We start from the raw sequence: 16209 nt of genomic DNA on the forward strand, positions 1-16209 counted from the left end.
ATAAGTATATATACTTTAGTATTTTTTTAATTATTTATGTTAGTATGCTTTAATTAAAAAAAAACCATAAACGCCGATCCGTAGCTGGAGTTACGGTGTGGATCATCGAAGACGCATTTCGTCGAACATCTGGTGGTTGAATGACAGGAAGGTCTTCCAATGGTAAGCTCCAAGTTACTTTCTGTCTACATCATCCATTTGCAATCTCTGTCGCATCTAACAATTGTGGATTCTGCAGATGACATTCTCCAGCAACTCAGGCTTGGAATCATCGACTTCGAAATCTCCTCTTCTCCTGTTCCTTCGGTTTCCACTCACTTCCCTCGAAGCTCGAGTCCATCCGTGGCCTTCACTGATGCCACCCCTCGGTTCTTTGCCAGGATTGGGAACTTAGCGTAAATGAACTGTTCTGCTGCTGAGGCTCTTGGTTTTTTTCGCAACCGAGGTGATCAAGTTTGATGTAGTACTGGATAATTTATGGTTTGTTTGTTTTGTCAGTGGTTCGGGCTCTCCGGCGTTGAAGAAAGTGGAGCGTTATTCTGTTCGGAGAGTAACTGGGGATGGGCGCTGCATGTTTCGTGCCCTGGTATGAGTGAAGTGTCTGTGTTGTCGAGTCTCATTGTTTTGAGGCTTTTTATACAGCTCGTTGCATGCTTTGCTACCTGCACCGAATCACTGTTAATGTTCATTTGAATATATGGAGAATGCTTTTGGAATTTGTGGTGTATGTAATCAAATTTTGTTCAATGATGGGATCGTTGTTGAAAGTTCTGTTTCCATAATGCATGCTTCAATTTGTCAGCCATGTTTTGGGTTTAACATATCTTGAAATTCATGCCTTTTATTTTGTGGCTTTACATTTGTTGAATGAGCTCAGGTAAAAGGAATGGCTCTCAATAAAGGTGTGCCACTTAGCTCTCAAGAAGAGAGGGAAAATGCAGGTCTGTGTATGAATACTGAAGTCCTTTTTGCAAAGAATTGTCTTTTTAACTTTCTTGACTAATGGATTGTGATTAACAAGCTCGAAGGCGGCCGACCCAAAATCTAAACGTGTCTCTTGTCTTTTTATTGTGTCATGGTTGTCGTTTTTGCATTATTGTACTGTCGTTAGTGCCCTCCATTGCACAGCAAAAGCTTGAAGTTAATTCAACTATCAAATGCAATTCTTCAGGTTTACATAGATGCTGATGAAACCATTACCATATCTTTTTTCATTTAATTGTGTAAGCTTTTGGCAATTATCTAATAAAATTAAAAACTCTCTATGGGTTGATGACAGATGATTTACGGATGGCTGTCAGAGAGATCATCTGTGACAATGGCAATGAACGGCAACAATATGAAGAGGCATTGATTGCAATAACAGTTGAGGAACCTTTGAGACGGTGAGCCCTTCAATTTGTTAGTGACTTAAAATTTCGCCTTCTGTTGGACTCTACTTTTCCAAGTTTTGGTCTCTTTCTTGTTCAGTTTAATTCAACTCAAATGATATCTTCTGCCATTGCAGTTACTGCCAACGTATTAGGAGGCCTGATTTTTGGGGTGGAGAGGCAGAACTTTTGGTGAGTTCATCATTTTATTGTTTTTCCCTCTCTTGCTAAGTTGGTGATATTGGACTTGTAATTATTGTGTTCATGGTGGTGAGTGAGCAGGGCTGGGTGTGGCCACAATCTATCACCATAGAAGTCGATTTATATTTATGTTTCTTGTTTTTACATCAGGTACTGTCAAAGTTGTGCTGCCAGCATATAGTTGTATACATACCCGAACACGAGGTATTACCCCCACAACCTGAAATAGATATTTGATTTCAAGCATGTAAAGTTGGAATATCGGCATGTTGGCCACGGAGTTCATCCTTCAAGTTGATAACAAGAGGCAAGGAGGGGCAGGGCCGATCACCACCCGGGAACTTGAAAGAATTTGTAATTCTTCATAAAATTAGCGTTTTTGAATTTCCAAAACATGGAGTATTACCCTTACCCTAAAATCTAAATGATGATGATGTCTGCCCCTTGTTGCGAGGATCAATATACTGGTGTGATGGTCGTGGTCAATCATGCAGCCTCTGCAATTGATAGTATCAAAGTAAAATCTTCCATTGCAAGGTCGGATTTAGTGTTAAAAATTGCCTTTGTATGAACTTGCAGCATGGCAGCGGGGGATCAGGTTTCATACCTATTCAAGAATATGGAACAGAGTTTCATAGAAGTTTCAAAAATAAAAAGGCCGTGAGACTATTATACTCTGGTAAAAACCATTACGATCTACTTGTCTGATGTTATGTTTACTTAGTCAGGACGGAACTGCTGTAAACAGCAAATTTTGTTGACTGCTCTTTACCCATCATAAGCGACGGTTGCTTGTCTGTTTCGTTTCATGAAATATTTTATTAATGGGGAATATTAAGATCTTCCTGCACTTTTCTTTGGTCTGGTTGGAGGAAGTTGAGGAATGATTTTAATTTTTTTTCTTGGAAAGGGAATGATGTTGATTTTTAGATTCTTTCAGTCCACTTTTTGGTTATAATTTGTTTTTGTTTTTTTAAGCTAATAATCATAAATCTCGAAATCTATTAACAAAATCATGGATATGTTGGGTTTCACCAGAATAAAGGATGTCCTTACGTCCCTGGAGGCACCATGAGATAGTAAGGTTTGGGATGGTGTGGGTTGATATTTTCAGTGTTGCATGAATTATTTTTGTATGAAACATATTAAGTATTACCAGAATGCTCGATGTTTGTTGTTTCATGGAGTTTTTACCCATATCTCTCGATTTACGTTTGGATAAGCTCTTTGACTCATATAGTGCGGTTTATGCTATTGATAAAGAAATAATAAATAAAGGATGCCCTTACACCACCAGTAAGAATGTCGGCATCAGATGGACAAAAGCTGCTGCTAGCTAGGCTATTTTTCTTTTTTCAATTGATTCAAGATAGCTATCTAAAAATATTCATTAAAAATATATTGTTTTTATTTTTTCTTGGATAAGTTATTAAATAAATAATTAGTAAAGTAATAAATAATTAGTAAAGTAATAAAAAGGATTGGGTGATAATTGTAATTTTGAAATGGTCATCTAGTAAACTGTCTTTATAATGTATTATAGATAGTATCGATAATGTTATGGTTGAGAAAAAATATCAAATTTTCGATATATCGAGATTGTCTTACCGAAAAAATATCGAATTTATCGAAATCTTCGATATATCGAAAATTCGAGATTCTGAAAATTGATATTTTTTCGGTAGAATAATATCCATATACCAATATCGAAGATTTCGATACTGTATGTCATGGTACGGTAACGATATCGATTTTTTCGGTACGGTAACGATATTAAATTTGAAAATTTTGATATATATCGGAATATCGAAAAAATATATAATATTTTAAAATAATAAATTTATAAAATTCTAAAAATGTAAAGTTTTTTACAGTATAAAACGGTATATATCGATATCATATTGAAATATTTGTATACTATACGATTTCGGCATAATCGATATACTAGTTATACATACTTAAATTTTTGGTAAATTTGCTTGTGCAGTAATTATGGATATGATATACGATATATAATTTCGGCACGATATGTCATCTATAGGCAATATATATCGCCTTCGAGCCATAAATATATATATATATATATATATATATATATATATATATATATATATATATATATATATATATATAAAGATGACGAGTTAGGTCTCTTAAAATTGTGAAATATTTATCAATATCCGTTAAAACTTAAATTTCTACTCGATTCATATTTAAAATTTAATTTATCTTCATATAATTTTTTATAAGAAGTTGTGGACAAAGTGGTATTTGATTAGATATTTAAAAAGACAATTAAACAATTTCAGCGATAGCCTAGAAATAAACTATATATTTATTGCATTTATACTACAACTTATCTTTGATTTTTCTAAAAACACCTTTTCCAATTATTCAAGTATAAACCATTTCTATTTTTTTCAACATATGTTTAAAATATTTTTTAGTTTTATAAAAGAGTTATTTTTAAAAAAAAAATACTTAATGCTGTTTTTCGTTCAAATATAAAATCGGTTCTCTTTTTCTTCAAATGTTTTTTTTTTTATAAAAAAAACTTAATCAAGAAAACTACCCATCAGCCAGACTGTGCAAGTATTGTATTTATCAAGTTATTTCCTTTTCATGCTCCCGAAGAAAAAAAACTACAGTGATTTAGACAGAAAATCAAGAACACTGCCGTCCTAAACAACCGACCCCGACTAACTGATAGTTTAGGCCGGTGGGCAACTTTACTTCAATTAAAATCTGTTCTATAAATTAGAAAAGGAAACATTAGAAAAGTATTTTCAAGCTTTTAGGCTGGAATCTGAGAACCACCAACCCCACACGTCAATATCATTTCTTTCAAACATGTATATATATATCCACGCGCACACAAGCGCTTGATGATAATTACATGACCAAGAAGAGAAAAGATGTATTCAAAGCTTTATGGGACTAACTGATCCTTACTTCTTTATCAAGCATAAAAAGACTTATTTTTTTCCTTCAAATATTGATCATTCTTAATTGATTATATCAGAAGTGAATGCATTTGATATAGTTAATGGGATCTGTTTGTTTCTAAATTCTTGGAAATGGGTTCATCAGATCGGTTGTTTAACAGGCAGAGAACCATTTATGAGATTCTTGGAGGAGGTATTGGTAAGTCTGAAATTGTTAGCTGCTCATTAACTTAGTTCTCTGATCTGTGGTTTGCAGTTTTTTGATCCAGAAAGGCGTGTTTTTTGCTTTTCCTTTTCTGTTTGGTGTTGGCAAAATGTGATCTTGATTGTGATAAGGCTCTATTTGTAATTGACTTGTGAATCAAAACCATTTCACCTGTAGAAGAAGAGCCCTCTTCATCAAGAACGATTGAAAAATATTTGCAGTAATGATTCATTCAGTAGTTGGAGTTAAAAGATCGCCCTTTGTCTTGTCATACAGTGGCAGATGTGATGCTATGGAGGAAAAAAAACCTGACAGTGGGGATATTAGTGGTAACTTTGGCGGCTTGGGTGGTGTTTGAGATATCTGGTTATACTCTGCTCTCGTTGACCTCAAGTGTGTTCTTGCTGCTCTTTACCATTCTTTTTCTATGGGCAAAGTCAGCTGCAATTTTAAACAGGTTACTCGATCTGATTTTTGCCTTTGTTTTTACCTACATTAAGCTGCTTGTATGTGGTTAATGATGTTGGGACATGTTGTTTTGGGTAACTTCAAATCATAGCTGATGTCGAAATTGTGGATGCATTTGTTCGAAAAAATATTTAGGCTTGGTCCACTGCAGACAAATCATTTGCACGAAGCATGTTCAGTTAACTTGTCCTAGAAAAAGAAGGGTGGCTGTAGAACCCCTATTCCATATGTATTCAAAATAGAAGTTTGAATTATTTTATAACTAGTTACAACGGACTACTATAGCAATTTGAGTAAACCATTTTCTAGAGTTGCCACTGATAATACAAAATACTTATCATATGAGCTCATTGTGAGGCCAAGCTTGTGTAGGCCTGAGTCGGGGGCATGACAACATCAGTTTTTCTCCTTTAACAAATACCCATAGTTATGGACCACTAATAACCACTTATTTCTTGGGCATTTAAGAAGTTACATTCTGCACATTTCTAAGTGTCCTTGACACTCATTTGCTAAATTTCTATCATGTAAAAATGAATATATTATATAGCATATATTTTGCTAACAGAAAACCGGAAAAAATAAACTAAACTATATATACAACATACATAGGGACAAAGGAAAAGGAAACAGAAAAAGAAACTAAAAAATAGAGAAGGATGAAGATACTAAGCCCAAGAACAACAATCAAATAATTTGATGACTGATAAACGGGTGCCGTGATTCTCAGGCTGTGATATGCTTGTCCACGATTCATGTAATATGTCGTTCCTTCTATATACGTGCCATGTGTCTCATATTAAGACAATAAGATGTATCCAACTAGATTTGAAATTGTATGAAGGTAGTAGCAGGTACATAAAATTTTAGTTTGTGAGTTGTATGATAAAGCTTGACTTTTCCTTTTCAAATGGTATCGTCTGTGCATTACGAATGGCCATCATAGAAATTTCGACTACTGTGCTGTTTCTTTAAATACCCCCTCAAATTATTTGAAACAGACCTGCACCACCTCTACCCCATTTGCATCTCTCTGAAGAGATGGTAAATGATGCTGCAACTTTCATTTGTGACCGTGCAAATGCTGTGCTTTCGGCATCTGAAGATATTGCCCTCGGAAGGGACTCAAGAATGTTCGTTAAAGTTGGCCTTAGTCTGTTTATAATCTCCGTGATTGGAAGCCTAACCGATTTCCTTACATTGGGTTACACAAGTAAGATCAAAAGAGATCATTATATGTTTCTTCGGCATTTCTTGATTCATAGCCTTAATTCTTCTTGTGTTGTGGGCAGGCCTTGTTCTTGTTCTTACAGTTCCAGCACTTTATGAAAGATATGAAAGACATATAGAGTCATGTGCTCTAGTTGGATACAGGAAACTTCTGAAGTTGTATGTAAGATTTAAGGAAGAATATTGTGCCAAGATTCATAAATGGATTCTGGAAAAGAAGAAATTGAGTTGATGGCTCATAATCTAAACTATTTTTTGACCTGTTTTCGGTTTTGCCTTTTGTTTTTCTTCATACTATTTCATTTTACTTTTGTTTCTATTGATTGTTTGGCTTAACATTCCTATGATTTACTCCATTTTGGATTGCCTAAAATTCCATACTTAAAAACCATCAACTCTTTATTTTCAAGCTGAGAATACAGAAGAACTGAGTGAGCATTGTGACATTCATCTGAAATGAATCTCAATGAATTTTGACACTGCTTGTCAAAAAAATCCATCATGTCTGCGACATAACAATGATTCTCCGTGACATTAAAATGGCAAAGGCTACGAGTATTCACCGTTGGTTTAACTAGAAGAAAAAGAAAAGAAAACACAGGCAACTTGAGCTAAAATTAATAATTTATGAACTTCCAATCTAATGCTTTTGAAAACAATATTTTTACAATCTTTCCGAAGAAAAAAGTGCTGCTTTCTTTATTTTCACTAATAAAAAAACATTTTAATTTACCAGTATGATAATATAACTTTGTAAAGGAAATGTATCCAAACTGGGGCGAGATTTGTGCACACTACATTTTCTCGTGTCAATCGTTTCCTAAAATAAGGGGAAGAGGGAAAATGGGAAAATATTCTTATAAGTGATGTGTAATACTTTCCAGTTCATTAATATTTCCAAGTTTGCAACACAGATACATAGAGCATAATTTTTCTGGAAAATACTTAAATGGCACCGAAGCCAAACACAACTGACCACTGATCCAAAACTCGGTGGAAAACTCGGTGCTTTGTTTACACATCATCTCAAAACAAATCTAATTATACAATGATCGTATTTCAAATCAAACTAGCCGTTGAAGGAAATTTTAGCAAGCCACTTGTGGAAAGAAAAAGGCCTAGTCCGGCCCACCTCCGAAGCTGTCACGTCCCTCAGGCTGCCAACCGAAGCCTGGTGGAGTATCACGGATTCCATCACTAGGGTATGACCACCCTTGTTTTAGTCGCGATAAATGGGAAGAAAGTAGAGGAGATGGAAGTGGTGGTGGAAGAGGCAAGGACGGGGGCCTCCGTTCCACAGTTTTATTGGCCGCAGGTGGAGGCAGATTCGGAGGCAAAACAGATGCATTCTGTCCATGATCACCATGATAGAATCCCCGTCCTTGAGGATCGGACACGTTCACGAAACCATCTGTAGCTCCTTGGGCAAGAGGAGTTTCCAAAGGGCCAGAAACCATTCCCATATTCCATGGCAGGGGATAGTTCTGTGCAAAATTCATGGGTCCAGGTGGGAAACCTAAAAATGTACCATGCTCTGATCCAGCTTCTGCCATGGCACCTGGCCTCACCGTATCATATGGAGAACCAAAGAACTGCTGTGCTCCATCAGATACATAAGGAGAATAGCCAAATTGTGGGGCAGGTAAGACGGGGTTTTGATTGGTTGCTGCTGCAAAAATTAGGTGGATGAAAATTATAGTTGATAAGATGTAGGGGACACAAATAAAACTTGCGTTCCTATATATCAACTGACCTGAATCTTGCCTCAGACTACCCTGAGGATCAAAGGTTTGTTGAGGAAAGTGGATTTGGGTGGCGGCTCTGTCAAAAACTTGGGATTGGTTACCATCATGCTGTTGCTCTGACAGGTGATTTGGGACTATTCCAGGAAAATGTGGCAATGACATTGGATGCACACTAGGTCTCAGAGGTGGCAGATCTCTGGATTGGGGTCGTTGGCTTTTGTCCTCGTATTCATGAGCCTGAAGATTTGAACTTGAAGAAAATATTGGTCTTAGGGGTGCTTGAACTGTGGAATCTGAGGCCGAAGGTTTTCTAGCACTTGTAGCTTCTGACTCATTTCCTTCCTTTTCCTTGAGTGGATGAAGAAGGTCGGCATGGATTTCATTTATGTGCGACTCAAATTCAGTTTTCTTCAAGAAAGACTTGAGACAATGAGGAGCTGCACAAATGAAGATTCCTTCCATCATTTTAATTGTCTGAATCTTTTGAATGCGTTCATCACAGCTGCATAAACAAGGAAAATAATCAATGTAAACCAAAGTGAACCAAAGAAAAAGTATGGTCACAAATAATCAAATTTCAAGTCCATATTACAGCACCAGTCTCCCATAATCATCAAGATTGTAAATCTTTTACTCTTCTGGAAGCCATGAGCAAATGGGACTCTGAGACACTCGCACTAGTCCACCAAAATATTAAAAAGGGTCAAATTAAAATTTCTTACAGGTAACAAAGAGAATCACTTCTAGCACAGTCCAGACAAAATGCATGCTCACAGGGGCTCTGCAATAACATAAGATTGTTGATTTTCTCAAAACACAAACACGAGGAAGATAAAGTTGCTAGCAAATAGATGAAACATAAAAGATGTAAATCAAATGGCTTTAATACGACAAAATAAACCCTGGAATGAAAGAACAGGCATAAAAACCCATACTGGGAAAACAAATGCCGAAAAACCACGGCCCATGCAATAAGCATGGCTTGTAATGAGTATAATAAACAGATCACTGATATCTTCTCTAGAACGAAACCGTGGTACAACTGATGAACAAAGATCCATCAAATTTATAATCCCCTATAAGATACTACAAATATGCTGTAGCATCACTTGTAATTGACTCATAATGGAACCTCAACTAAATAATATCAACGAAACAAAAGTTTCCATCACACTCAGGCAAAAGGTGCCAAGCATGAGAGTTGAGAGTTGAGACAAAACGAATGAGAGTACGAGAGTGAAGCAGCAAAAAAAATTTCAGAGTTCTTTCTTAGTGTTAACTTATTGAGACCACATTCGTGGATGAATGTGCCGAGTGATGACAGTAACACAGATGTACAGGTGTCACATTTGTTGAAGTGGTAAAGAATATGAATGCGTGACAGAATAAAATTATTCCACATCCTTGAGACTCGTTCTCTAATTAAAAATAGACCTCCAAGCAATATACTTTATTAAGTGAAAAACAGAGATGAAGTTGCACTACGAGTAAGAACTTATATGCATTACTTACCAGACGTCCATATACAGCGATAGGGAAATCACATCTGACACAAAAATGAACACGCTCGCCAAGCTGGCGGCGAGACCTGCGGCCAACAGTCTTGATGACAGCTGAAGTGCTTGCTGAACCAAGGCTCTTGGCTACAGGAAGATCTGCTAAAACAAGATGATCAGGGCATGCAACTCTGACATTGTCGGCAGGGGCAGGTTTTGCACTTCCACCACCACTTTCACTAGTTGGTTTGGTCAGTCGAATCTGCAGCATCTTTCTAAGCTATTTTGTAGCTTATATCAAAAAGAGATCGTTATTCCTACATCGTCCTGCGAAAAAGCATTTTCTAGTTTCAGAAACATAAAGAAAGATAGCATAACTACACACTAGAGCTTCATGTCAGCCTAGGATCAACTCACAATGCATGTACAACATAAACAAATAAGGTGAATCTGTCGATCAAAACATAACAAGACAATGAAATGGCAAAGTGAATAAAATATTCAACAAACAACACCACCACATGTAGTCACATTTAAACCTGATCACTCATAAATACAACATACAAACTGAAAATCCTCAAGAGTTTCCTAAATAGAACTCTATTGAAAAGTGGGAAAAAATTTTGTTCTCATGGCAAGCAGAATGGCCGCAAACTTCTTCCTAACTGGAAAAAATATGCACAAACTGCTCATTTTACAATTTCAAAGAAAATTTGTCAGACCGTGCAACACTTATCATGGTTAAGTCACTGCACGCCATCCTTGATATGATACAAGTATATCAACACTCCCTATACATGGTTAAGGTTAAAAAAACCTAAGCTAAACCACACCACAATAAAAAACATGACACTCAGGCGACGAGTGTGTACCCCGGATAGATAGTACTCCGGTAACTCCATCCTATGGGAAAAAAGATTACAAAACGTGACACAACCCACGCCGTAAATATCTTATTTTGGAGTTAGTAAACAAAAATCACAATCCAATCCATCACAGTTGAGCATACAAAACTTCATGAAAACATTGTATTCCATATTTTCCCCCAATAAACAGACGCGCTCCAGATTTCCTAATTTCATGGCGAAAATTCAACAATTACAAAAAAAAAATGACAAAAAGCATCGAGAATCTGATAAATTGAGATTCGACAAGTCACCGGAATTCAAATCCGTGCATCCACGACAATCAGAAACAGAACCTTGATACGATTAGATATGGAAGATTTGGTGGTCGGTGCCGGCTTTCTAACCGGACCAGATATGGCTTGGAATTTATTAGTTCAGGCTGAATAAATAGAGACCCAAATCAGTAACAATACATTTATATAATACTAGAATTTCACATGATTAAAATCAGTAATTATTAGTTTTTGAATAATGATTTAAAATTATTTATTTAATATAATGAATATACTTAAATTTTAAATATTATTATCAAAAATTATTATATCAAACTATTAATGTCATTTGGAATAACCCTCAAATGATGATAACAATATTTTGTAGTCAAATTGACTTATTATCTTGGTTAAGTGGAACTGTTATAAATAAAAAAAAAATAAAATATTTAAAAAAATTATATTATTTTGTTTATCAAAATTTTAAAGAATAATAAACATTTAAAAAAAGTCACATTTTTTGTCATTTATCATATGAATAAATTTTTGATTAAAAAAGTAATTATTTTTTGGACATGTTAAAAATATTTATATTAAATTTCGATTAATATTTTAAAGTTTTATACATAACAATAATAACAACAATTTACTGACATTCTTTCAAAAAAATTGAAAAAACATAATATTATATAAAATCTTATATATTTTATTTAGTATGACAGAAAATAGTAAAATAAATTCTATAAAAGTAATATACAACTTAAAGCCATAATCGAAATTAAGTAGAATGATATAATCAACACAGATACTTAAATGTAGTTTATAATTTCAAAAAATATCAAATTTAAATTTGAATTTTAAAAAATAATTTGAAAAAAATTCACATTTAACTACGTATTTATTTCCTATTTGTTTCAAATATTAATATGGTATGTGAATACATTAATAATGGTATTTTTTTATAACTACAATTTTGAGAAAAAACTTTCCAGATATGAAAAAAAAAACTTTTTTTATATATATGCGTGTACGCGTGTAAACCATATAAAATAAAGAAAATATAAATATTACCCTTAAATCAAAAAATAAAATATATGGAAAAAACTAAAAAAAAATTGATAATGAAAAATATATTTTAAACTTGAATTTCTGTAGTTTCCATATTTTGGTAGATCGTATCAACGAACTAATCAGAGTTTAAGCGTTAAATGTATTTTTAAATGATTTAAAAAAAATTTATGTTTTCAATTGAGTTCAGTTTCAATTTGAAAAAAGAACATAAAAAACACATAATTCATAGATTACATTTAAAATGATATAAAAATGAATTAAAATCAAATTCAAACTAATGAAGAAATTGATATAATCAATTCAAACTATAATTGAAGTTCATATTTTCAAATTTCTTCGATTCACATTTGAATTTTTTTAAAAGAAAATATATCACTCTTTATTACAAAAATATCAATAAAAATCGCATAAAATTAATTGTTTTCAATCATTTATTGCAGTTCACCTATTTCGAGATTAATAATATATATTTCTTTTTTTAGAATTATCATTTTTAAAATTAATTGTTTCAATCAAATTATATTCAACACAACCTCGTTGGTACAAATCGTGTGATAGAACCAATATATTAAATCATGTGATGAAACATATGTCAAATATTTTAATGTTATTTATTTTTTCAAGATATTTAGATTTAAATTTGAAATTAAAATTGAAATTTATATTTTTAAGAAATTCAATTTTAGTGGAAATTTGTAAAAGAATTTGAAATGTTTTACGACTATTTTATTAATTTTCATACTTTAATCAACTACATATTGATTATCAATTATCAAATATTTCAAATTATGTTATCCAATTAACATAGAAATTTCAAAAAAAACTTTGAAAAAAGAACTCATTAATGTTATTGAAAATTGTAATATTATTAAATATATTAGGAAATAATTTTTCTTTTTTTATTTCCTTATTTAGTAATAATTTTGACGGGAACTTACTAAATATAACAACGACTCTGCTTTTATATATACTAGTTTTTCATCCGTGCGATACACGGATAATTATTTTATTTAATTGATTATTAAAATTAGTATGCATGATAATTAGTTTATTTTCTCTTTAACGTGACTTTTTATCAAAGTGAAATGTTTATTGTTTTCATATGTATATAGATTTTAACAATGAACCACTGAATAAAAGAGTCATTTTTGTATTTCGGCTGAAAATTAATATCACGCTTGTATTAAATAATGAATGACATAATGTGTCTATCAATTATATTGTTTTCACATATAAATTTATGTACGATATAGAAAACAATACTTGTAACAAAATAAAATGATAAACATGATACAAACTTTTAATGTGGTTTTAATTTCAATAAATAATTTAAATTAAAATATAAATAAACTAAATGGATTATAGATCATACAATTCGAAAACAAAAACAAATTACAAATTTTGAAAAACTTCTTTAAATACAAAATTTGTCGTTAAATTTTTTGGGTTGTTATCATTATGACATATCAAAATTTTTACACTCTTATGATTCGTAACTCTGGATACAGCAACGTACAATTGATCATGATTAAAAACAGGGTTCTTAAATAAAAGTCCTACATATGACAATGATTGCCCCTGACTTTTGTTAATTATCATTGCATATGATACAATCAAAAAATACTGAACTGTCTTCGTTGAAATTTAAAAGGAAGTCTTAGATCAGAAGGCGTCAATGACATTCTTGAAATAAGCATTTTATGACATGCATTACTTCCAGTAAGAATTTTTCCTTCCAAAACATGGTTTTCGAGCATTGTCACGATCAATCTAGTGTCATTGCATAATATAAGAGATTGATCTATGTTGGAAAAAAATTACTTTATTTAATTAAAAGAAATCATTATATTTGTAATATCACTTAACGTGTATATTGATGTTGCAATCAGCATCTTGACTGAACCATGAAAACTAAATTGTTGAGATACTTTGGTTCTAAAATCCATATTTTTTGTTTAAATATTTACAATAAAAATAATTAAAATAAATGAAACTAATTCTAAAAGAAACATTTATAATGATAACTCACAAGATAAATATATTCAAGTATTAAAAAAAATTGGTATTTAATATAAATTTATTTAACAGTGATATTAACAATAGCCTACTATACAACTCCATAATCAATTTTGGCTTTGAAGTAATTTACCAAACAAAATTTGTGTGTTGAGTATATATGTCAAATTTCACACATATATTTTAATTCTAAATATGTTAATTAAATTTTTTTTCTTGTTTATATTATTTTGCATGAATAAAAAATATATAATAAAAATGACAGTTTATATTAAATTGATACGATTATTTTTTAATCATCTATAATAATTCGAGAATTGTTGGTTTAAGATTACAGTTAATATATTGAAGAAAAAAATGATTTTATACTATATTAAATAGATCTCAAAAATAAAATCAAATTAACATTTAGTTCATCTAAAATATAAATGAAATTTTTTAATTATAATAACCTTACATCTATATTATATATATATATATACGTGTAATTAATTTTAAATTAATACAATGATTTCAATGGATCACAATTTTTGAAACATGTTTCAAATTTTCAGAATTCATATTTAAATTTTGAATAACAATTTGAATTTAGTTTATAATTTCCAAAATGAAATTTAATTTCTGGATTTGAAACTTGAAATGTAATTTAATTTGGTTTGTAATTCATATGAGACATTCAATTTTCAAGCAAGTTATACATAGACATTAATATGCAATTTTAATAATTAATCAAATATATTTAGACATTTATTATAATATATATTACCATATTTTTCGTTTATTTCCTTTTTTAGAATGTCATTTAGGCGGGAACTTACTAAATTTAGCAACAACTCTATTTTTATATGTGTGTGTGTCTATATATATATATATATATATATATATATATATCTTGGAAAACTTTGTTGCAGTGATAATTTTTTAGCACTCAAATAATTTTATTTTTAGAAAAATTAAATAAAGTAATTAAATATTGTAATTCTTTTCAATAAGTAATTTGGACAAAAATTACTTAAAATAACAAAATATATTTTTGAATGATTTACTGAATGAGTGATACTGAATATTACAATTATTTGTATTTTAAATTTAATTAATTACAATTTTTAATTAAATTGATTGATATAATCAATGCAAAAATTTCAAAATAGTTTACGCTTTAAACAGAGTTTAGTTTCAATTTATGTAAAAAAAATAAAAAAAACATATAATACATAAATTACATTTGAATTAATATAAAAAATAATTAAATTCAAAATAGAATTAAATGAATTGATATAATGAATGCAAACAATAATTGAAGTGATCATTTATTGCAATAGACGTATTAAATGTTTTATTTCCTTTTTTAGTAAGTAATTTTGGCGGGAACTTTCCTATTTTGGCAAAAACTCTACTTTTATATATATACTAGTATTTAACCCGTGCGATGCACGTGATGATATTATTACAAATTAGTGAAGAATTAATAGACATTTAAATTGAAAAAATAATATAATTATAAAAAATATTTTTTCGCTAATTTTAAAAAAATTTCTTAAATACACCGCACATCTATTAATTTTTTTGACTAATAATAAGTATCATATATCAACATTTTAGATTGTATTAGCCTATGACAATGACATGGTGGTTATTGTGTTTAGTATATTGATGTCGACCACCAACATTAATTCATATTTTTGAGAAGTTATATATTATTATTTTTTAACATGTGATATAAAAAAATTTAAATCTATTAATGAGAAATATTTTTTAAAAAATTCAATAATTTCATCTAAATCCACATTCACAAACAATTTTGTGACATTACACGTGTTTGACACATCTGAATGATAACAATAATTGTTTCATCAATATCTTTATCCAAATGAGTTGTGATTTTATGTACAAAATCTCTTAATAATATACACAACAACCTATTATTTTAAAGAAAAATGAAATATGCGATTATAAATAAATTATGCATACATCAGAAAAGTTATTTTATTAACATTTACTATTTATATTCCAAAACAATGTCAATAAATTTTATAATGTGTCTCCTAATAAGATGCATACTTTATTTAGAATTGGTTTAATCATTTTCATTACGGGACATTTTATACTATCATGTAACCGTGAACTTTGTAATATATAAGAAAATTATCAATTAGTAAATACGTAATAATTAAAATTTTGTACAAATAGAAGAATAATATTTTTTCACTTCTCCATCGTGAAAGTCAAATTTCAAACTTAATGTCTCATTATTTCCATATGTAGATAGTTCATAACAACGATCAAATCTAAATTTAAACGACCATTACATCTTGGAAGGATTCAACTCAGATATGGTGCTA

General features: G+C 31.0%; 3 protein-coding genes across 6 annotated transcripts; 2 read left to right on the plus strand and 1 right to left on the minus strand.

The window, feature by feature from the left end:
* Window positions 1–13: 13 nt before the first annotated feature.
* Window positions 14–2407, plus strand: LOC140839928 (OVARIAN TUMOR DOMAIN-containing deubiquitinating enzyme 3). Its single transcript, XM_073206934.1, has 8 exons — window positions 14–162; window positions 239–395; window positions 499–586; window positions 878–941; window positions 1280–1385; window positions 1508–1562; window positions 1722–1775; window positions 2151–2407. The coding sequence occupies exons 1-8, from the start codon at window positions 141–143 to the stop codon at window positions 2277–2279; spliced, it is 675 nt and encodes a 224-aa protein (XP_073063035.1). The 5' UTR covers window positions 14–140; the 3' UTR covers window positions 2280–2407.
* Window positions 2408–4373: 1966 nt separating this feature from the next.
* Window positions 4374–6738, plus strand: LOC140839930 (reticulon-like protein B12). Its single transcript, XM_073206935.1, has 4 exons — window positions 4374–4715; window positions 4998–5178; window positions 6191–6402; window positions 6482–6738. Exons 1-4 carry the CDS (start codon window positions 4649–4651, stop codon window positions 6649–6651), a joined length of 630 nt encoding a protein of 209 aa, XP_073063036.1. The 5' UTR covers window positions 4374–4648; the 3' UTR covers window positions 6652–6738.
* Window positions 6739–7288: 550 nt separating this feature from the next.
* LOC140839931 (E3 ubiquitin-protein ligase HAKAI homolog) lies at window positions 7289–10972 on the minus strand. Of its 4 annotated transcripts, none has more exons than XM_073206939.1 (5): window positions 10820–10972; window positions 9677–9987; window positions 8887–8945; window positions 8173–8666; window positions 7289–8085 (listed from the first exon to the last, which is right to left on the minus strand). In XM_073206939.1, the coding sequence occupies exons 2-5, from the start codon at window positions 9929–9931 to the stop codon at window positions 7538–7540; spliced, it is 1356 nt and encodes a 451-aa protein (XP_073063040.1). In that variant the 5' UTR covers window positions 9932–9987; window positions 10820–10972; the 3' UTR covers window positions 7289–7537. The 4 variants fall into 4 exon arrangements, with proteins under 4 accessions (XP_073063040.1, XP_073063037.1, XP_073063038.1 ...); XM_073206936.1 differs by having other exon boundaries at window positions 7289–8088; XM_073206937.1 differs by having other exon boundaries at window positions 7289–8088; window positions 10862–10967.
* Between the last annotated feature and the right edge of the window lie 5237 nt (window positions 10973–16209).

The sequence above is a fragment of the Primulina eburnea genome, chromosome 8, assembly GCF_022965805.1.
Source record: "Primulina eburnea isolate SZY01 chromosome 8, ASM2296580v1, whole genome shotgun sequence".
Lineage (NCBI taxonomy): Eukaryota > Viridiplantae > Streptophyta > Magnoliopsida > Lamiales > Gesneriaceae > Primulina > Primulina eburnea.

Excerpts from the sequence above, each read along its gene's own strand:
- LOC140839931 (XM_073206936.1), bottom strand. The coding sequence starts at position 9,931 with ATGCTGCAGATTCGACTGACCAAACCAACTAGTGAAAGTGGTGGTGGA. Across the intron at positions 8,667-8,886 it reads AGTGATTCTCTTTGTTACCT|CTGTGATGAACGCATTCAAA; the intron begins GTAAGAAATTTT and ends TTGTTTATGCAG. Across the intron at positions 8,089-8,172 it reads TAGTCTGAGGCAAGATTCAG|CAGCAACCAATCAAAACCCC; the intron begins GTCAGTTGATAT and ends TAATTTTTGCAG.
- LOC140839928 (XM_073206934.1), top strand. The coding sequence starts at position 141 with ATGACAGGAAGGTCTTCCAATG. Across the intron at positions 587-877 it reads GCTGCATGTTTCGTGCCCTG|GTAAAAGGAATGGCTCTCAA; the intron begins GTATGAGTGAAG and ends GAATGAGCTCAG. Across the intron at positions 1,386-1,507 it reads GTTGAGGAACCTTTGAGACG|TTACTGCCAACGTATTAGGA; the intron begins GTGAGCCCTTCA and ends CTGCCATTGCAG.
- LOC140839930 (XM_073206935.1), top strand. The coding sequence starts at position 4,649 with ATGGGTTCATCAGATCGGTTGTTTAACAGGCAGAGAACCATTTATGAG. Across the intron at positions 4,716-4,997 it reads GATTCTTGGAGGAGGTATTG|TGGCAGATGTGATGCTATGG; the intron begins GTAAGTCTGAAA and ends CTTGTCATACAG. Across the intron at positions 6,403-6,481 it reads CCTTACATTGGGTTACACAA|GCCTTGTTCTTGTTCTTACA; the intron begins GTAAGATCAAAA and ends TGTTGTGGGCAG.